The 22,775-nt window shown below is 35.9% G+C and overlaps 2 protein-coding genes and 2 pseudogenes across 2 annotated transcripts; 1 reads left to right on the forward strand and 3 right to left on the reverse strand.

Moving 5' to 3' along the window:
- The first annotated feature begins 466 nt into the window (after positions 1 to 466).
- LOC133248715 (olfactory receptor 6C3-like) lies at positions 467 to 8,907 on the forward strand (annotated as a pseudogene).
- Positions 4,673 to 5,640, reverse strand: LOC133248891 (olfactory receptor 6C1-like). Its single transcript, XM_061419172.1, has one exon. The coding sequence runs from the start codon at positions 5,609 to 5,611 to the stop codon at positions 4,673 to 4,675; it is 939 nt and encodes a 312-aa protein (XP_061275156.1). The 5' UTR covers positions 5,612 to 5,640.
- A 3,414-nt stretch (positions 8,908 to 12,321) lies between the features above and the next one.
- On the reverse strand, positions 12,322 to 12,430 carry LOC133249022 (U2 spliceosomal RNA; annotated as a pseudogene).
- Positions 12,431 to 16,830: 4,400 nt separating this feature from the next.
- Positions 16,831 to 17,766, reverse strand: LOC133248892 (olfactory receptor 6C3). The gene has a single exon (XM_061419173.1). It carries the CDS (start codon positions 17,764 to 17,766, stop codon positions 16,831 to 16,833), a length of 936 nt encoding a protein of 311 aa, XP_061275157.1.
- Between the last annotated feature and the right edge of the window lie 5,009 nt (positions 17,767 to 22,775).

The raw sequence follows: 22,775 nt of genomic DNA on the forward strand, positions 1-22,775 counted from the left end.
ATAATTTGAAGTCTTAATAAAGAAAATAGTAGAAGAAATGTCCCAGTTTAATTGTTAACACATAACTTTTATTTCATCCATGGCCTGTGAGAGTGTATTTTTGAAGATGAGAGCTCAATATTTAACTTCAGATAATATTCATTACTTGAATGAAAGTTTGAAAGGAAACTGGAGAAGTTACTGTATGGGAAGAGAGGTTTTCAATGTCAAACACTACTTCATGATGGAAGCTTTAAAACTTTTGTATTCTATCCGCAAATATCTTTTAACGTTTTTTAAGTCCTATAGGGAGAGCATATTGGAGAAGGAAATGGCAACCCACTCGAGTACTCTTGCTTGGAAAATTTGATTGGACAGAGGAGCCTGGTAGGCTACAGTCCATAGGGTTGCAAAGAGTCAGACATGACTGAGCAACTTCGGGGAGAGCATACATTTTCTGTTCTAATGAGAGAGAAAATAATCAGAAATGAAAAACCACACAAGACCCACAGAATTCATTCTTCTGGGGCTATCAGATGACCCAGAGCTTCAGATTGTGATTTTTCTCTTTTTAATCATCACATATATATTAAGTGTCACTGGAAATTTGACCATCATCATTCTCACCTTGGTGGACTCCCATCTATAGACACCTATGTATTTTTTCCTCAGGAACTTCTCTATATTAGAAATCTCCTTTACAACTGTCTGTATTCCTAGATTTCTGGGCACAATTATCACCAGGGACAAAGCAATTTCATACAACAATTGTACAACTCAGCTGTTTTTCTTCATTTTCTTGGGTATCACTGAATTTTATCTTCTAACTGCCATGTCCTATGATTGCTATGTAGCTATCTGCAAACCCCTGCATTACACAACCATCATGAACAACAGAGTCTGTGTATTGCTTGTCTTTTGTGCTTGGCTGGCAGGGTTCTTAAACATCTTCCCACCAGTTATTCTTTTTCTCCAGTTAGATTACTGTGGTTCTAATATCATTGATCACGTTACTTGTGACTATTTCCCTCTCTTGCAACTATCATGCTCAGACACATGGCTCCTTGAAGTGTTTGGATTTTACTCTGCAATAGTGATTCTGCTTTTTACTTTGGCATTAATAATTCTATCCTACATGTTCATCATCAAGACAATTCTGAGGCTGCCTTCTGCCAGTCAGAGAAAAAAGGCTTTTTCTACATGCTCGTCTCACATGATTGTCATTTCCATCTCTTACGGAAGCTGTATATTTGTGTATATCAACCCTTCAGCAAAAGAAAAGATATCCTTGATGAAAGGAGTAGCAATTCTGGATACTTCTGTTGCTCCTCTGATGAATCCGTTTATATATACACTGAGGAACCAGCAAGTGAAGCAAGCCTTTAAGGATACCATCCAAAAGTTTATCTTTTTCTCCAGTAAATGCAACTAACTGTAGCATTAAAAAATGAAGTTCTGGTCAATTATTTCTTCATTCATATTCTCTCAAAACTCTTTCACTACAGTTATATGATTCCTTTTTATTTATTTCTATTCTGAACTTCCCCACACGTTGAACCAAATAAATTGAATAAAGCTGAATATTGCTTCAGAATTTTCTGTAAATTTTTTTATTCGTATGTATTTGACGAAGTATAAAATGTTACAACATAAGCCATTTTGTTTGAGAAAAAGAATCTCAGGAATAATGTGGATTTCTGAAAACTTCACTCTTCAGTTCAGTTCAGTTCAGTTCAATAACTCAGTCGTGTACGACTCTTTGCGACACCATGAACTGCAGCACGCCAGGTTTCCCTGTTCATCACCAACTCCTGGAGTTCACTCAAACTCATGTCCATTGAGTCGATAATGCCATCCAGCCATCTCATCCTCTGTCGTCCCCTTCTCCTCCCACCTTCCTTCCTTCCCAGCATCAGGGTTTCTTCAAATGAGTCAGTTCTTCACATTAGTTGGCCAAAGTATTGGAGTTTCAGCTTCAACATCAGTCCTTCCAATGAAGATTCAGGAATGATTTCCTTTAGGATGGACTATTTGGATCACTTTGCTGTCCAAGGAACTCTCAAGAGTCTTCTCCAACACAACATTTCAAAGCATCAATTCTTCAGCACTCAGCTTTCTTTATAGTCCAACTCTCACATCCATACATGACTACTGGAAAAACCATAGCTTTGACTAGATGGACCTCTTAGTCATACTACCTTATTTTAAACAAGAAATAATATATGGGTCAATGTTTAGGAAAATTCTAAGACAGGAGGTTGGTGGACAATCCATTGCTCACTGGGAAATTTGACCCACCACCTATTTTTGTTAAAAGTTTTACTGAACACACCTGAGCCCTTTCATTTACATGTTGTTCATAGCTGCATCAAAAATAAAGACAGGAACAACCGAGTAATTGAATCAGGGACACTATGCCTACAAATCCTAAATTATTAATGTATTACCCTTTTACAGAAAAAGTCTGTGTTGATCCCTGCTATTGATAATCAAAATGATTATACTGATAGCAAACATTTAAACTAAACACTGAAAAGTTTGTATAGAATGATGTAGAGAGCTGCATTATCTGAAAATATCAGCGTAGGCTCCTTCATAAATTTTGTAAAATTTTTACAGATCTTTTAATTCCCAGAAGTAACCTATCTACTATTTATGGTATATTTTTATTGAGTGAATAAGAACTCCCAACCCTCAATCAAGTCTAAACTTCAGTATTTTCACATGCTTCCAATCAAGCTTAGAAATTATAAATGTTTCAGCATGAGGGAAGGAGAAAGTAATGGCATGACTTCCCTACAATGTGGAAATATCAGTATTATTTTTGTAAGTTGTTTTTCTTATGTTTCATCAAATAATAGATCTAAGACTCTCAATTGAATATGGTATGTGAATATCAGGAAAAACTTGTCTCTGAGTTATGGTTACCGTCTTTGTATAATAATGGTTTAAAAGTGAGGGATGTGTTCCCTATCCTGAACACATGTATACCTGTGGCAGATTCATGTTGATATATGGCAAAATCAATACAATATTGTAAAGTTAAAAATAAAATTAAAAAAAAAATGAGGAATGAGTTTGAGTACCTTTCATGATTATATAAATTTTTGACTTCAGGGAAAACAGAAATGAAAAAGTGTTCAGGGTCAGAATTGCATGATCTTGTATGATTATTCATATATATTCTAATCAGTACATTTTCCAATATGATAATGCTTAAATAAGCATTTTTAACAAAAACCCTCAAGTTTATATATGGTAAAACTTTGCTCTTGTTACCTTCTTTACTCCTATTGATTAGGCATATCACTTAAAGAGGCAATTAAAAGAATTGTATGTACAAGCTATTATCTCAGAATAGTCACAAATATGAGAACGTTATAACACCCCTTAGCTACTGATTATCAAAAGATCAGCTTAATATCAAGCTTTTATTTAAATATACAACTGACCACAGTAAATGTGGTCATCTTTGGTATCCAACAATATTTATTTTGTCAGCTACAAATTGGCACTTGCCATGAGTGCTTGCCATCTGCCTCTACAAGGGTTAAATCATGTGCTGTGCAGCTGCTGATGTTCAACACCGCCTGAAGGAGTTCCGTGTGGAGAGCAGGAGTGAGGCACTTTGTGCTCTGGGAAAACTGGCAGGACAGGCCTTCAGATAGTTAAACAGCCACAGGAGCTGATTTTATGAGCCCAATTCTTGTATCTCCTCATATCAACAAAAACACTAAAATTCTTCATGGTGACGATTGTTTCTCATAACTAGCAGACTTTTCATGAGACGAGCAGAAACTTTCTACAAAAAGAAATGTGCTTGAATACATGTACTCCCTTTTTGCCAAATCACATATATACTGTCCTTCCCCTATACCTCTTTAGATCTGTTTCTCACAGATATCTGAGGTCTGTCTCCCAGATTGCAATCCTCATATTGCCCCAATAAAATTTAACTTGCAACTCTCACATTGTGTATTATTTTTATAATTTCTTCAGGCATTTTAAAAGAATTATTATGATACATATGTTAATTTTAGAGTTCCCCAAAAAGTGGAGGCTATTTCATAGTTTTCCTTAATAGCTTTCATAGTTTGCTTCACTATAATAGTCTTTGAGTTGATAAATTATACAGCACAGAAAATGTTAAACTCACTAATGAGAAAAGTTATTTGATTTCTCAAGAAAGTGTAATTACACCATTCTTTTAAGTTGTACTGTTTTTCATGTAGTTACTAAATTGGCCACAGTATGAAAAGGAGAGTATATGCAATGTTCTAATGAGACTATCAGATTATGTTAATTGTCCTTGTGTGGTAATAAAAATAAGGTTAAACATGATACAATATTTACTCAGTTACTGAAAAGAGTAATTCTGGTGAAAGCACAAAATGCTATTCTCTCTTGCATTTTGAAATTTCACCAGAAGAAAACTGCATGAGAGAAGGTTTGTATTCTGAGTGGAAAAAAATGTGTACGTATGTACACATATGAAGAGTTCAAATTTAAATGGCAAAAATAAAATAAACATATGCAAATATCCTTAGTAAACTGCTGACAATAAAAATATAAATGATGAAAATGAATCTAGGGAGGCTGTGTGGATATTAATAAATTTTGAAAAACCAGGATTTTAATTTAATTGCTCTTCACTGATATGCCTCGAATTCATGAAACAGGGACTTTTATATTTTCATTTCCTTGAGAAAAACATAGTCTTCCTTGCCATGTCCATGAAGGCTCTCTTGACTTGCTGATTCCTAAGAGTGTAGATAAAGGGGTTCAGCATGGGTGCTACTGAGGTATTTAGCACAGCCACTCCCTTGCTCAAAGAGACCCTGTCTTTTGCAGATGGATTCACATACATGAAAATGCAGCTGCCATAAGAGATGGAGATGACAATCATGTGGGACGAACACGTGGAAAAGGCCTTTGTCCTCTGAGTAGTAGAAGGGATCCTCAAAATTGTTCTGATGACATATGTGTAGGACAGAATTATTAATGCTAAAGTGAACAAGAGGATAAACACAGCACAGGAAAACCCCAGTATCTCTAGGAATTTGGTGTCTGAACAAGAAAGGTATAATAAAGGGAAATAATCACAAGTAAAATGGTTGATAACATTGGACTTACAGTAATCAAGCTGTATGAAGAACATGAGTAATGGGAATATAATTAAGAATGAAGTCAGCCAAGAGGCCAAGACAAGCAGCGTGCAGACTCTGTGATTCATGATGGTCATGTAATGCAGTGGTTTGCAGATGGCAATGTAGCGGTCATAGGACATGGCAACCAGAAGGTAAAACTCAGTAACTCCCAAGAAAATGAAAAAAAATAACTGAGTCATACAATTATTAAAAGAGATGGTTTTATCTCCCGTAATAATGGTGGCCAAGAACTTGGGAATAGTGACAGTTGTGAATGAAACTTCCAATATGGAGAAACTCCTGAGGAAGAAATACATGGGGGTCTGGAGGTGGATATCCAGCAGGGTCAGGGTGATAATGGTCAAGTTCCCAGTGATGCTGAGCATGTAGGTGATGAGCAGAAAGACAAAGATCACAACCTGAAGTTGTGGGTCATCCGACAGTCCCAGAAGGATAAAATCTCTTATTTCTGTGTTGTTTCTCATTTTACTTCTTCTTTTAAGTAACCGTCAGAATAAAACACAAAGGGAAGACACAAAAAAGGGGATTATCCATGTATAACAATGGGATTTGTCTCTGAAAGTAAACTTACTATGCCATGCTAACATAATTCAGGAGATTTTTAAAAGCAAGTTAAAAAAAATAGGTAACTTACTTTAAAGTAAGTTTTTACCATATGCCAGTATGTGTGTTTCACATAGAATATTTCTTTATCAAATCCCTGTTTTACAGGTTGCAATCAGAGTAGAAATAATTTTAAAAAATCTTATCCAAATCACATACCTGAATTGAAAAGGGAGGGATTATCACCTATATCTTTCCAAAACCTAGGAAATACAGTAAAATAAATGCTACCTGTTGACTTGTAAAATGCCCCACCCCCCACTCTTGGAGGATTCCCTCCTGTTGGGAAAGACTTCGTCTTTTTTCAAGCCCCATAAAATCATCCTATCCTAGTTTGTGTCAGCTGGTTCCTTGTGTTGTTATTCTCTACTGTAATATAGAAAATCTAAATGTGTCAGGAAAAAGTCAACCAGTGAATATGTCTCCAAAATAAAAGTCATTGGAATGAAATCTTTAATAACATGACAGATTTCTAAGTTTCCACTCAGACTTATATTAACTTCCCAACCTCATACTCCTCTTCTGAGGCCCCAGTTAATAGAATAAAGGAATGCAGATAATGGATTTGCTTCAGCAGTCTTCTCAGATATTAGACAGTCTAGAGAGGAGGCAGAGTGGATGTTTGGTAGATTGCATCTGTGTTATGAGTTAAGGAAACCAAAATGTGTTGTTCAGTCTCCAAATCATGTCCAACTTGTTGTGACCCCGTGGACTGCAGCATGCCAGACTTCCCTGTCCCTCACTATCTCCCAGAGTTTGCTCAAGTTCATGTCTATTGCATTGGTGATGTCATCCATGCCATCATGCCATGGTGATGCCATTCCTCTGACGTCCTCTTCTCCTTCTGTCCTCAATCTTTCCCAGCATCATAGTCTTTTCCAATGACTCAGCTCTTGGCATCAACTGGCCAAATTATTGAAGCTTTAAGTAGATAGCAGCAACGGAGCTGCTCTGGTACATCAGTCAGCTCAGTTCAGTTCAGTTGCTCAGGCCTGTCCGACTTTTTGCGATCCCATGAATTGCAGCATGCCAGGCCTCCCTGTCCATCACCAACTCCTGGAGTTCACTCAGTCTCACGTACATCGAGTCAGTGATGCCTTCCAGCCATCATCCTCTGTCATCCTCTTCTCCTCCTGACCCCAATCCCTCCCAGCATCAGAGTCTTTTCCAATGAGTCAACTCTGCATGACATGGCCGAAATACTGGAGTTTCAGCTTTAGCATCATTCCTTCCAAAGAAGACCCAGGACTCATCTTTAGAATGGACCGGTTGGATCTCCTTGCAGTCCAAGGGACTCTCAAGAGTCTTCTCCAACACCACAGTTCAAAAGCATCAATTCTTCAGTGCTCAGCTTTCTTCACAGTTGAACTCTTATATCCATACATAACTACTGGGAAAACCACAGCCTTGACTAGATGGAAGTTTGTTGATTCCTATGCAGCTCTGCTACATAGGAAATCTCAAACAAGAATTAGGTCATCTATGAATGGTTTAGCACCAGGTTCCCTACAAATTGGGGTGCTGTGATGGGTGATGGGGTGACTACCTTTCTGCCTGCACCCAGTCCCAGGATGAAGGGCTCTCTGCACCTGACCCTGGTCCCAAAGAACAGGGTGGCGCTCCCTTAGGGACCCTGGGGGAGGCCTGCCAGCAGGGATGTTGAGGGACCAGCTATCCAACGCCAATCAAGGCTCCTGTGATGCTGACATATCATTCTGCATGGGCAGGACTCTCACTTAGAGGTGTTCAGTCATAATCCCACAGATGGTTGCTTCACTCCATTGGCTCTTCAGCTAAGCTCTCAACCAAAGTATATGGATATCTGAAAACAAACATTACCTTCCAGAGAATATTTTTTCTTCAAAATTTATTCCATCTAAATGTTACTAGTATTTTCTGTCCGTTTCTGTTTCTCAGAAGTGTCCAACACTTTGCAGCCCCATTGACTGTAGCCCACCAGGCTCCTCTGCCCATAGAATTTTCCAGGCAAGAATACTGGAGTGCAGGTGCCATCTTCTACTTCAGGGGATCTTCCCCATCCAAGTATTGAACCCAAGTCTCTTGCAAATCTTGCATTGGCAAACAGATTATTTACCAACTGTGCCACCTGGGCAGTATCTACATTAATATTCCCTTAATAGAATCTCTATTTTGTCAGTGTATTAGTATAAACATGAAATAGCAATGAAAACCTTTATATTGTCATTCGAATTAACAGTAATAATAATGAATTTATGTTAAAAGGAAGCTGAGTTCCCTCAGTAAATTCAGGCAACCCAGAATTTGATAAATATTTACAAATACAAAAGTCATTGTTCTCAGTTAACAAAGATCATCTGTAATTATTAACAACTGTGTCTAAGAGTCATACATGACTGAGCGACTGAACTGAACTGAACTGATGACTCTGATGTGTAAACCACTTCTGGAACGTGAGGTGTTGACTATTCCTGGGATGGTTTTGGTAAAGTAATGAAGAATATATCCAAATTTCTAAGACATTATTTCTGAGTTTTTTTTTTTTTTTCCTTACAACTCATTCAAGCATTTTTTCCCCTTAGTCCCATGGAACTTAGGATAACAAGTTACATATTCCTTTCTGTCCCTTCCTTTGTAATGAATTCTAGTGTCTTGGATAAGGGCTTCCCAGGTGGCACTGGTGGTAAAGTACACGCCTGCCAATTCAGGAGACATAAGAGATGTGGGTTCCATCTTTAGGTTGGGAAGATGCCCTGGAGGAAGGCATGACAATCCACTCCGGTATTCAGCCTGGAGAATCCCCATGTACAAAGGAGCCTGGCAGGCTACAGTCCATAGAGTCTCAAAGAGTCAAACACGACTGAAGTGACTTAGCAGCAGTGTCTTATATCTCGTTGTCAAAACAGGCATGTGGCTCATTGAAAGTGAAAATTAACCTATATGATAAACAAATGCTGGCCATTGTGTTAAATAAGATAACTGGAAGTGATTTTCAGGACACATATGCTATTCCATAGTAAAGTGTAAGCATGGCTTCTTTGAGAAAAGATCACTAGCATTCCCCAAATTCACCAATTTAAAAAAGTGACAATATTTAAATGTTTATTAAAGATTACTTTCCTTATTTTATATAAATTGTGAGACACGAGTGGGAAGCTCTCGAAATTCCACAATATAATTGGAAATAAATTAGCTTCTCACATTCTCTATGTGTACTGAATTTTCTCTTCATAACTTTAAGACTCCTAAGGAAATCGTAAGTAATTCTATGAACATATATATCCTCAAGGCAGTTTTCACCCTTTGCATAGGACATAGTATTCCACTTCTTTATCTTTTCCTTTCGCTTGAGGATCTTTTTCTTGGTGTTAGGTTTATAAGTTAGAATAACTTGTCACAGAAGAAAACAGAATATTTATTAAATTTGATATCTTGGGTAATTTTTTCTAGAATGATTCATTGCACTCCTGATTGTGTTTGCTGACATCTAATACCATGGAAAAACATTATCATGACTGTAAGGGGAAAAAATAAAAACAACTCATAAGAGTCAATTTAGACTATTTTCAAATTATTACTTTATGACTGCCTTTGCTAGTCCTACAATTAGTTCAGAGTCCTGTTTCTCTCAGTCCTCTAATTAAAAAAAAAAAAAGTCCTTGTTTCTTTCTTAATGGAAAAGGGAAATCAAATCAAAGCATCAATAAGTATGAATAGGAATAATGAAGGGAAAACTGTAAAGACCTAAGTCACTCTCAAAATCTGTATAATTTCCTAGAAATGTTGCTTCACCCCTAATTGTCTCAGTTTTAACTATTATCTATGTCTGAAGATAATTTTTAAATTAAAAAGGAAATAAATGCTTATAAAAATATGGCATCAGGACTTAACTTTAGTTAAAAACGTGTGAGACTATTAGGGATTTGTATTCCAAGAGAAATTATTAAAAATACAACTCTCTGAGTTATAGGTTTCTTTTCCACTATGAACATGACTATAATATTTCAAGGAATTATTATGAGGGCTAATTTAATTAAAAGAAAAGGAAATTATATAAAAGTTTAAAGCATGCATTCCCAGAGTAAATACTATTTTTATTATTATTCCTAAAAGTAAAATCAATTATTACCTTTGAGGAAGATGATCCCAATATAAAAAATAATAACCATTTTTGAGGAAACTCATTTGAGAGACAATGCTAAGAGTTATGCAGTTATCAAACACCTCAGATATGCAGATGACACCACCCTTATGGCAGAAAGTGAAGAGGAACTAAAAAGCCTCTTGATAAAAGTGAAAATGGAGAGTGAAAAAGTTGGCTTAAAGCTCAATATTCAGAAAACGAAGATCATGGAATCCGGTCCCATCACGTCATGGTAAATAGATGGGGAAACAGTGGAAACAGTGTCAGACTTTATTTTTCTGGGCTCCAAAATCACTGCAGATGGTGACTGCAGCCATGAAATTAAAAGACGCTTACTCCTTGGAAGGAAAGTTATGACCAACGTAGATAGCATATTCAAAAGCAGAGACATTACTTTGCCAACAAAGGTCCGTCTAGTCAAGGCTATGGTTTTTCCTGTGGTCATGTATGGATGTGAGAGTTGGACTGTGAAGAAGGCTGAGCACTGAAGAATTGATGCTTTTGAACTGTGGTGTTGGAGAAGACTCTTGAGAGTCCTTTGGACTGCAAGGAGATCCAACCAGTCCATTCTGAAGGAGATCAGCCCTGGGATTTCTTTGGAAGGAATGATGCTAAAGCTGAAACTCCAGTACTTTGGCCACCTCATGTGAAGAGTTGACTCATTGGAAAAGACTCTGATGCTGGGAGGGATTGGGGGCAAGAGGAGAAGCGGAATACAGAGGATGAGATGGCTGGATGGCATCACTGACTTGATGGACGTGAGTCTGAATGAACTCCGGGAGTTGGTGATGGACAGGGAGTCCTGGTGTGCTGCGATTCATGGGGTCACAAAGAGTCGGACACGACTGAGCGACTGATCTGATCTGATCTGATCTGAATAGACTCATTACAATAGCTTTGTGTAATGTTTGAATAACCTAACAATGAGAGGCTAAATTTTAAACAAAATCATATAGCTAGTAAGTGGTCAAATTGGTATTCTAAATTCTTTCTGCTTGAACCAAAGCGTGTGTTATTTATCAAACATATATTCAATGAGGAGGACCAAACTCAAAAAGCAATTTTCTAACAATGAATAAATAATTATTAAGACAAACAGAAAGTATTAATATGCTCATTCTTCATAACCCATGATATTTACAGAAAGGGAAAGCAACTCCAAATTATTCATCTCCATGTAATGAAAAGTTAAGCTAAGAATGTATATATCCATGCTAAGAAAAAGTTATCATTGGCTTTTACTTTACAGTCTTACCTCTTTTTGTAGAAATGAATCACTTCAGGTGACTGAAGCTATTTTAAAAACCTGGTCACTATTTCAATTTTAGGATAAGATATCAAACATTTCTAAGAATGCTCTATCTCAACACATTTGAAATTACCTTATTTCTATAGATAAATTTCCTTGATACATGTTACATGGAAGCCAGGGGAGCAAACACAGTGAAGGCAAGCAAGATATGGAGTTACTGTGGTCCTTTCTGGATGTGATTTCTATATGAATTTTAACCTGCATGAGGCAAATGTTGCTTTATCCACCATATGGCTAAGGCTCATGGGAAATGCTCCAGCGAATCAAATGTGACAACAGGGCCAAGAGGAAATACACTAAGGATTATAAACATATTATCAACATTTATATCACTACTGAAACAGAAAACTTTGTAGATAATATCCAAACAGATAGAAAAGCATGAGAACTAAGGCAGAAGCATATGGATTATTTTGCTTACTATCTATGTGAAGATATCTAAATGTACAGGATTTTGGAAGGGATTTCCTGAATATCCTAAATCACCATTTCTCTGAAGAATAGACCTTTTCCCCCTTGCTGACTAAAATACTGTGATGAATGAATCTTATGAGTAAACATCACATTTTCCTTTCTTATGAGATAAAATGTCTCTATAAAGTTGCTCTCTGTGCTACTAGATAAAAAAAAATTAAAAATCAAATAGAGCACAATAAAAACAAGAATGAGAAAAAATATCATACTCAGTGAATTCCAATGAAATTTATGAGAAATTTTGGATTAAATACACTTTAAACTGTTCGAACTCTTCAAAAACACTTTTCGGGTTATTTTTCCATAATAGTGATACTAATCATTGAGAAAGATCTACCAGAGGTCCTGTTTTCATCTGATTGATTGTCAGTGTTCCAGTAATTACTGAAAGCATAAAATCTATTTTATAAGAATTTACAACTCAGATTCCTTTTAATCTAATTTTAGAAAGGACAGAAAATGAAATAAACCTCATCTATTGACTCAATCACTATTATTCATTCAACAAACATTTATTGAGATTCTTCTAGCTTTAGGTACTATAGGAGCACTAGGGACAATACAGGATCAAAATAGATATGACCCAAACTTTAATCAGCTTACCAAGGAATCTCCAAACACAAATATAGAAGATACTGTCATGGTCTGTACACAGGTTGGAAAAGAATTTCCAGACATATAGAATGAGAGGGAAATAAAGTTTATTAGAGTGGGAGATGCTGATAAGAAGAGATACTACACTTGATCTTAGCCAAAAGCCTGAGAAGCAATAGACTTAGGGACATGGGGAGAGGGGAGGAGAAGGTGATAAGTATGGAAAGAGTAACATGGAAACTTACATTACCATATGTAAAATAGATAGTCAAGGGGAATTTATTGTATGGCTCAGGAAATTCAAACAGGGGCTCTGCATCAACAAGGGTGGGGTTGGGAGGGAGGTTCAAAAGGGAGGGGATATATGTATAGCTATGGCTGATTCATGTTGAGCTTTGACAGAAAACAGCAAAATTCTGTAAAGCAATTACCCTTCAATAAAAGAATAAATAAATTTTTTAAAAAAAGAAAGAAAAAAGAATGAGAGACGCTGTTACAACAGTTGAGCCAGCTCAAGGGAGAACCAACGTTGAACAGTCCTTAGTCCACTTTTATACCCGGGATAAAAGTACAAGGAACGGGATAGGTGTCTTGAGGGTCACTTGCTGATTGAATGAGCCATGCATACTGGGTAGGGAAGAGTAAGGCAAATACCTTCCTTGTGTGGGGTAGGAGGGGAGACAGGTTATACTGCTCAGGAGGACCTGAAATCCGTTAATAGTTATGACATGGGGGAGGGAAGGACCATATGTGTCTGCTTTTTCGTTCCTGCATTCCAAGACCCTCCTTGGATTTATCTGCTTTTTAGTCCCTGGGCCACCACATTCCTCCCTTCCTTTATTTTTAGGGCCAATTCTTTGGCCCCTGTTCATACCCTGTTCATGTCTAACTATCTACCTATTGCCCTTCTTAAACATTTGGGAACTGAGTCTCAGGAGAAGAGGAACGATGACCACTCTGGCTTCTTCAGGCTGTACAGGGGTGTCATGGGGCTCTGGGTTCCCTTTGCCTGCTTCTTTGTCAGGGTGCATTTATGGAGGGACATGAGAGTCCATGGAATGATAAGGTGATTTGTTTCAGCATTGTCTTTGGGTTGGTCAGAGGATATTCTTGTTGTACTACCACTTGGAGATTTCTTGTATTCTAGAAGAAACAAACTTAACAAAAAAGTTAAAGGTACATGGCCCAAACATTAGAAGAAGTAGGAAAGCTCCTCAGGGGCTAGCCAGGAGAACCAGGGCCAGACATTTGTTCGTGACATTAGTGTTTCTCTAGGTACAAGAAGATGCAAGAATTTGGGCTCATAAAATCTTTACCTGAAAACATCTGACTATCTGAAGGCCAGTTCTTCTGGGCTTTTCCCAGAGCACAGAGTGCCTTATTTCTGATCTCCATCCTGAGCTCCTTTTAAGGGGTGTTGAAGGTCAGCAGCTTGCAGTGGTCATGATATAATCTTTGTAGAGGCAGCTGGCAAGTGCCAACTCCCAGTCAGCAGGGTCCACATATTTGACCATGCTTTGGGTGCATTTCATGCCCATTGTGCCCTGCAGTGCTGGGAAGGCTCATTCCAGGTCCAGGGAAGATTTCATTGATTGGCCACTCAGGGTGCTGTTATTGGACCAGGTCTTGTGAGTAGCAAAAGTCTCTGGACCATACCTGTCTTACTAGCCTCTTGGTCCAGGAATATAGTCCCTCTTGTTGCTTCTTCCCATATCTAGAGTTACATTATTACAATCATTGATATCATGGAACTGCTTATCAGCATTTTATCACAGGCTCAGTCACACATTTATTAACATAAGAAACAATCTTCTGATACAAGAGACATAGAAAATAGTACAGTTAACAGCTGTTAATAAAGTCACAAACAAGAATTTAAGTCAAGAACTTTCATTAGGTATAGCCCAGCCTACCCTGGGTCATCTGACTTGGTTAAATGAGTATAGACAGGTGTGACTCTCCTTGTTGTACATTGAAAGGTTGGCTATTGAGATAAGCTTAAGAAACAAACTTAGAGTGTCCTTTTTAATAACTTAATTAAACCCTTATCAATATAACATAACAGTAAGGAACTCTCAGAAGTGAGTCGTAGTAAACACACACCTTAATTAACAAAACTAGAACTTAATATTAAGTGAAATACATTTTTTTTCTCATTGTGAGGGCATTAACCCTGTAGCCAGGGAAGGCTTTAACCCATCAAATAAAAATGAGTTTTGTCAGGGAGCGTGAAAAATCCAAGCTGCCTTCTTGGATTTCCCATAGCCATGACTCTTTGATATACAGCTATTGTTAACCCATTTTTAATCCTCTGATTTAGGAGTAGACTATTGCCATGTTTTAAGGACATCAAATAGCAAAAGTCTAACAGTGAAGCATTATTTCTTATAGAAGCAGAATGAGCTTTTACATGTATCATAATCTTTAATAATTCTTATTTACTTTACCAAAGTAACAAAAGATTTAAAAAACAAATAAAATACTTAAAGGCAAAGAAATTCATAATCTGTTATTGAAAGCTTCAATCTAAGAAAACTTTGCTCTCTTAACATAGAGAATTGGCTAAATTCCAGCCTGTTACCAGTTTACCAGATAACAAACAAACAAAAGTTTTTATTGGTTACTCTTAGAAAAGTCTTTTCCATAAATCTTGAAATAGCTGTATTCTTGCAAAGGCATCACAGTGAAACCATAGAAGGCATGTTAAAAATCTGATTAAATTGCAATTGACAAAGTAGCCTGGCCATTGCTGTGATATGTAACACTAATATGATAACTAGAATTATAATTGAGCACATTTTTATCAGGGCATATCAGATGTATACGAATTCTACATAATTTTAGGATATATATATCCTAAATATATATATTTACTAATATATATATATATATATTAGTAAGTCAACCATATTGTATGACCTGAGACGATTTATAATCCCTTCAACAATATTTCCCATGTAACCTAACATGTCTAATGAACCCAGGTGGTTTAATGGCTCTTTGGGTTGTCTCAGGGGCCCTCTGAAGCATCCCAAAGTCATGCTCATAAAATATGTGAGACGCCCCCAAATCTCTTGGTGGACTTGATCATGATGAAGTCCTGAATAAATCCAACTCCAAAATACTGGAATGACGGTTGAACAGCCACTTGATGTAGGTAAAAACACCAAGTTACAAGGGAAAAGAAGAAACCGAAAATAACCCAATCAAATAAAATAAACCTCAAAAATTTTACCCTAAACAAATGGAGGTTTTTAAACATTTGACAAAGACCTCAAAATAACCGTCATAAATATTATCACTAAATTCAGGAAAGTGGCAGTGTTTTAGTTTTATTGAAATTATTCTGAATTATTTGAATGAATTTTTTTCCAAAATAATAGAGAACATGTGAATTATATACAAATTACGTGATATCATGATCAATATTTACCTTCAAAACATGTATTGAATTTCACAAAATAAATATCTTGACATTAAAAGTCTGATGCACGAGTACGTATCTCTTTGGACTGAATTTAGCATATGACGATTAAAAAAATATAGTCACAACCTGAAAGAAGAGAGCATTTTATTTGATGGGAATGTTTAGGACTCTGAGCCCAGGAAACAGCACCTCAGTAGCTCTGAGAAAACTGCTTCAAGACAGGAGAGGGAGTCAGATTATATACAAATTCGCAACAAAGAGAGCAGGCAGTCTGAACACCGAAGATCAGGTATCAAATTAAGGAATTTAACATTCTAGGTATGGGAAGATGCAACCTCTAGGTCCAGTGAATTAATTCCTTTCATAAACACCTCAGCTGCTACTGCTACTGCTAAGTCGCTTCAGTCGTGTCCGACTCTGTTTGACCCCATAGATGGCAGCCCACCAGGCTCCCCCGTCCCTGGGATTCTCCAGGCAAGAACACTGGAGTGGGTTGCCATTTCCTTCTCAGCTATCTGGGGCCAAATCCAGTTCCCTTGTTCACCTTAAAGAGTTGCAAGTGGCTACTTCTTGCATCACCCCTAGGTACTCAGCAATCACCATGAGGGAATGAGACTCTACTGGTTCTCAGTTTTGGGAGCTCTCATTCACATTTGGAGACCAGAAATTGCTGATGGCTGTGACGTTTCTTGTTTGTTGATATGACAGGAGATATTTTCATTTCACACATAATATCACACAGAATATATAGATTCTTAAACCATAGGAAATACTAATGTTCATCTTGAAAATACACAGGAAATTACACACTCATTTTGAAACTCTATATTTGAAGTACAAGGTGGTATCATAGGATCTTTTCAAGGACTGTTGAAGAGAATTAAAGCCATCTTTCACATTGTGCTATGTATTAAAGAAATACATTTCATTTTTACAAAAGTTCTGCATGAGAAATAACCTTATTATATTTTTAAATGTCAAAAAATAATACACTGGAGAAACAGGAATGGAAGTAGAAGCAGCAGACTGGAAAAATAATATATTAACTGTCAGGTGGCATGTTAAGAGACTATAAAGACCAACCATAGTTATACAGACTTTAAGGAATTTCAGGAATTAACCAAACTGCCATTTAAAGTTGACCAAAAAATCATTTATTGGCAGAAAAGACTGCTTTATAGACCACGTCTTTGAAGGCTTGTTTCACTTGCTGGTTTCTCAGGGTGTAGATGAAGGGGTTCAGCATGGGGGCCACAGAGGTATTGAGAATAGCTACTCCTTTTGTCAATGATGCCTTTTCTTTGGCTGAGGGATTAGCATACATGAATATACAGCTTCCATAGGAGATGGAGATGACAATCATGTGAGAGGAACAAGTGGAGAAGGCCTTTTTTCTCTGACTGGCAGATGGGATTCTCAGAATAGTCCTGATAATGTACATATATGACAAAATCACTAAGGCCAAAGTGAATAGCAAGGTAACCAAAGTAAAGTAAAAACCAATTATTTCTAGGAACCATGTATCTGAACAAGACAATTGTAAAAGGGGGAAATAGTCACATGCAAAGTGATCAATGACATTGGAAGCACAGTAATCCAGCTGGAGGAGAAGCATAAGGGGTGGGAAAATGGTCAGAAACCCACCGAGCCAAGCACAGAGCACAAGCAGGCTGCAGAGTTTCCTGCTCATGATGGTTGTGTAATGCAGGGGCTTGCAGATGGCAACATAGCGGTCATAGGACATGGCGGTTAAAATGTAAAATTCAGTCACCCCCATGAAAATAAAGAAAAATAGTTGGGCTGCACAATTGTTGTAAGAAATAGTCTTGTCTTTGGTAATAATTGCCCCCAGAAATCTAGGGATGCACACAGTAGTAAAGGAGATTTCTAAGAAAGAGAAGTTTCGGAGGAAGAAATACATTGGTGTCTGGAGATGGGAGTCCACCCAGGTTAGGGTGATGATGGTCAGGTTTCCAGTGACACTTAATACATATGTGATTAATAAAAAGAGAAAAATCACAATCTGAAGCTCAGGATCATCAGAAAGGCCTAGAAGGACAAACTCTGTGATCACTGTGTGGTTCATTTCTTTCTCTTTTTCCCTTCTTTTTTCTTCTTTTAAATATATTTAGATAGAAAGTGTATTAAAAGGAAGTGATGAAAAATATAATTCATGATGACCAATATCATCATCATTTCTAAAAGCATTCTATCTAATTCATGCCAATATTGTTTTCTTTTAATACCTTATTTACAATTTTTCTTAAAATGTATTTGTGGGTCATGTTTTATATAATAGTTCTCTTATTCTAAATCTAACAGGAAAAGTTAGGAAATCTTTATATGAGTCACATTATTCAGAGATGATAAATGAATTTGACACTTTTTGCTTTGTCTAGTTTATGCAAGTCCTTGCAGTTTTGTTGGGATAATCCTATAAAACATACATCATTTTTTGTCAGGTATCAGAAAACACTGCCATCTAAAAGAGAAGTGGATGATCTTAATTCCATCATAAGATATAAATGAAACTTAAAAGAATAAAGTAACAACACCTTTTATGGAACAAGAAATCAATTCACGATTTTCTTAGCAAATAAAATAAACTTTAAAATATTTAATGATTAGATAATTTAATTACCAGCTTTATTTTTTTAATTTAATTTTATTTTTAATCTTTACAATATGATATTGGTTTTGCAAAATGGGGTTTATGAATGTAATTATCAACATGAATAGGCTATAGGTATTAGGTATTACTTACAAGAAAATATAATTATTTTATATATTAAATATCATTCACTTAATGGTTTATCTGATAATTCCTTTGAAATCATTAATGTTTGACATTCTCTAAGATTTTCTATGTATGTATGTATAGAAACTTTATATATATAGAAGACTGTATATTTTTGAGCTTAAAAGAATATGCAGTATTTATCAATTTTTTATTTTGCACTGAAGCACGAACTGAAAAATAACTACTTGCCTCAGATAGTAGCAGCTCCATTACCCAGACTTCAGCCCAGTATATTTTCCATTTGAACATCGTTGCTTCTCAGCTATTAAACTTTATGAACAACTGTTTTATTCCCTTGGAGTTCTACCCCACATTTATCTTTTACATGAGGTGACTAATCCAAAAGGATATTCCAGAAATGTAGAGGAAAACCTCTCCTATTAATCCAAAGCCATTCAGCTGATTCCCAGCTCCACTGGATGTATCTATCATTCTGCATATCTGGTTTGTTAAAATCATAATAGCTCCCTTATCTTATTTTAGATATTCACATTTCTGCTGTGAATAATAGAAGATAAATCATCACTACTCTGCCAGACACTAGTAAACATCACACAAATCAAATTTGATTATTTTTTTATCTATTTTATGATGATTCATGAAAAATAAAAATGGAATATCAAAAACCTTAAGAAGATATGGAACTTCTATCATCCTCTTCAATAACGTTGGTCTAGAAGTTTAAGGGAGCAATATTTAAAGTGAGAACTGCAAGTGACATGGCAACGTGGGGTATTAAGAGTGTAGAGTCTTAAACTAGGATCTGGCATTTAGTTGCACTAAATGCTCAAATATTCAAGTTTAGCTGTTGTGACCTATGAAGAGAGACCTGTGTTGATCTCCTGGGAACAAAGGCCAGACAACAGCTCTGCTATGACGTGGAACGTCAGGGATTTCTGGAAGCTACCATTGGTGTTCTCAGAGCCTCCTGACTCTCTTCTATAGTGAATCTCTCTTGGGAATGTTGATGTTCATCCCACAGAAGAGTTCAATGAGGACTTCTACAAAATAATACTTTTTTCATTTATCACAATTATTTACTATTTTTGAGTAATAAAATAATGTGAAATCTTACAAAAATAGCACTCAGTCGACTTTAGTTTTAGTCATATTCTTGGCACATGAAAGTTTTCTACATATACACTTCATTACTTATCCTTAGACTTCATTATTGTTGGAGCTTCAAGGTTCTTTCATAATTCTAAGTTATATAAGAACTTTATTAAATATTAAGAGTAACAAGGGAAAAATAACATACAAGGGAACTTCCATCAGGTTATCCACTGACTTTTTAACAGAAACTCTACAAGCCAGAAGGGAATGGCATGATATATTTAAAGTGATGAAAAGAGAAGAACCTACAATCAAGAATACTCTACCCAGCAAGCCTCATTCAGATTTGATGGAGAAATCAAAAGCTTTTCAGATTAGCAAAAATTGAAAGAATTCAGCACCACCAAACCAGTTTTACAACAAATGCTAAAGGAACTTCTCTAAGCAGGAAACAAGACAAGGAAAAGACCTACAAAAAATAAACCCAAAACAATTAAGAAAATGATAATAGGATGATACATATTGATAATCACCTTAAATGTAAATGAGTCAAATGCATCAACCAAAAGACATAGACTGACTGGGTGGATGAAAACCTGTGCATGTATGTACTTCCAAATACTATATCTCTCTGCTTAACCTCCCAAACAGTATGGAATCATTTTATATTATTAGGTTCCTGCATTGATCTTTAAATGCTCTCTGGCTAATGATTGTGAAAATTGAAAAACATCTTTTACTATTGTGATTATGTAACTATTACTCCTTAATATCATTGTATCATGATTGGGCAACAATAGAATTCTATATCATCAACACTAACATTTAATAGGAAAACCTATAATCACCTTTTAAAATAAAGATGCATATCTGAAATATCTTGGAATTTTTTGAAAAATTCAAATGCCCAGGTATTGCTTTTTTTCCTCCAAAGCTCCAGATACGATTCTAAGGAGCAGCCATGTTTAAGAAGAACTGGACCACAGGATGATCTTTTACTTTTATTTAGTTGGTTTCACTTTTTCTATTTCATATTCAGTGCTCCCATCTCATTTAGCTTTTGTTTTCAGATTTCTCCATCTCTTCTACTTTTTTTTTTTATGTCCTTTCTCAAGCTTTCATCAAGCATAGTAGAACAGTTTTCATATACATATATATATACATAGTATTTGTAGGGTATATATATATAGATATACACACACATATATATATATCTCTCTTAGAAAATTTATGAATTTTTTCCTAAATAAAAATTTGACATTTTGACTCAACTTGACTTCATATTAATAAGACTCTATATTTCTAATTATAAAAATAGATATACAACAAGCAACAAAGTTTTATTATATCACATAGGGAACTATAAACAATATCATGTAATAACCTATAATGGAAAATAATTTGAAAAATAATATATATGTATATGTGTAACTGAATTACCTGGCTTGTACCTGAAACACTGTAAGTCAACTATACTTCAATAAAGTATATATGCTAAGAAATTTTAAAAAAGAAATGGAGCTTTATGGTACTCAAGGATGAGATTCTGCAAAGTATTTTAAGATCACTATAGAAAATTATTCTACACTATAAAGTCTTTTAAGCATGTAAAAGACTATGTAAATAATCAATAACATGTCACAGACCATAACAACATTTACTGAGCTTAAAAAGAGATTAGAAACTCATATATATATATATATATATATATATATAAATTCTTTACATTATTAATAGTACTTCTGATAATAATGAGAAGGAGAAAAAGAAAGAGGAGGGTAGAGATAATTTTTTTTCAGCAATGACTATAGTCTGGGATAACCCAGAGGGATGGTATGGGGAGGGAGGTGGGAGGGGGTTCAGGATTGGGAACACATGTATACCCGTGGCGGATTCATGCTGATGTATGGCAAAACCAATACAATATTGTAAAGTAATTAGCCACTAATTAAAATTAAAAAAAAAAAAAAAACTATAGTCCAGACCTAAATCCCAGGGACAGAGGAGCCTGGCGGGCTGCTGTCTATGGGGTCGCACAGAGTCAGACACGAGTGAAGCGACTTAGCAGCAGCCACAGCAGCAGCAGACCTATTTTAATTGTTTTCTTCATATTGCCTCTTCGAATCCTGCCAACAGCTTTATGAGGTACCTGTAAATGTTATTCTCTTGCAGAAACATTTATCTTATCTTTTTCTCTGAAAATATTTTATAAGATTGTTGCCCAATTGGTCAAAGTTTGTGGGAAATTTTAAGACAGCAAGTGGATAGACTATCTATAGCCTATTAGGCAATTTTGGCTCATGAACTATTTTCATTAAAAGCTTTATTAGACATGCTTTAGGCCTTTCATTTACATGTTGTTCATAGCTGCATCCACACTACAGAGAGGGACAGTTAGTTACCTCAAGGACTCATGGTCTACAAATTCTAAATTATTAATATATGACCCTTTTATAGAAAAAGTATGTCTTGACTGGTGATATTGATAATCAAAATGCTCATACAGATTGCAAACATTTATAATAACCACTAAGGAATTTGCATAGTGTTATGTACAGAGCTGTATTATCTGATAATATCAACATAAACTCTCTCATATCTTTTGCAATAATTTTACAGTTCTTTTAATTACCAGAACTACACCTATCTACAGTGCATGGTATATATTTTGAGTCATTAAGAAGTCACAGTTATCAATCAAGTCTAACTTCAGTATTTTCACGTTTCCAATTAAGCTTAGAAATTATAAATGTCCAACATGAGGGGAGAAAAAAGTAACTGCATGATTCCCTACAGTGTGGAAATCTCTTCAGTATGGTTTATAAGTTATTTTCTTTGTGTTTCAACAAATAATGTATCTAAGACTCTCAACTGAGAATAGTACGTGAATATCAGAACTTAGTTCAATGAATTATGATTACAGTCTTTCTATAATAATGGTTTAAAAGAGTAGGATGAGTTTGAGCACTCTCCATTATTATTTAAATTTTTTTAAAGATTTTTTTAAATTTTATTTAACTTTACAATATTGTATTGGTTTTGCCATATATCAACATGAATCTGCCCCAGGTATACATGTGTTCCCCATCCTGAACCCTCCTCCTTCCTCCCTCCCCATACCATCCCTCTGGGTCTTCCCAGTGCACCAGCCCCAAGCATCCAGTATCGTGCCTCGAACCTGGACTGGCGACTCGTTTCATATATGATATTACACATATCATATGTGTAATGCCATTCTCCCA

The sequence above is a fragment of the Bos javanicus genome, chromosome 5 (assembly GCF_032452875.1).
Source record: "Bos javanicus breed banteng chromosome 5, ARS-OSU_banteng_1.0, whole genome shotgun sequence".
NCBI lineage: Eukaryota > Metazoa > Chordata > Mammalia > Artiodactyla > Bovidae > Bos > Bos javanicus.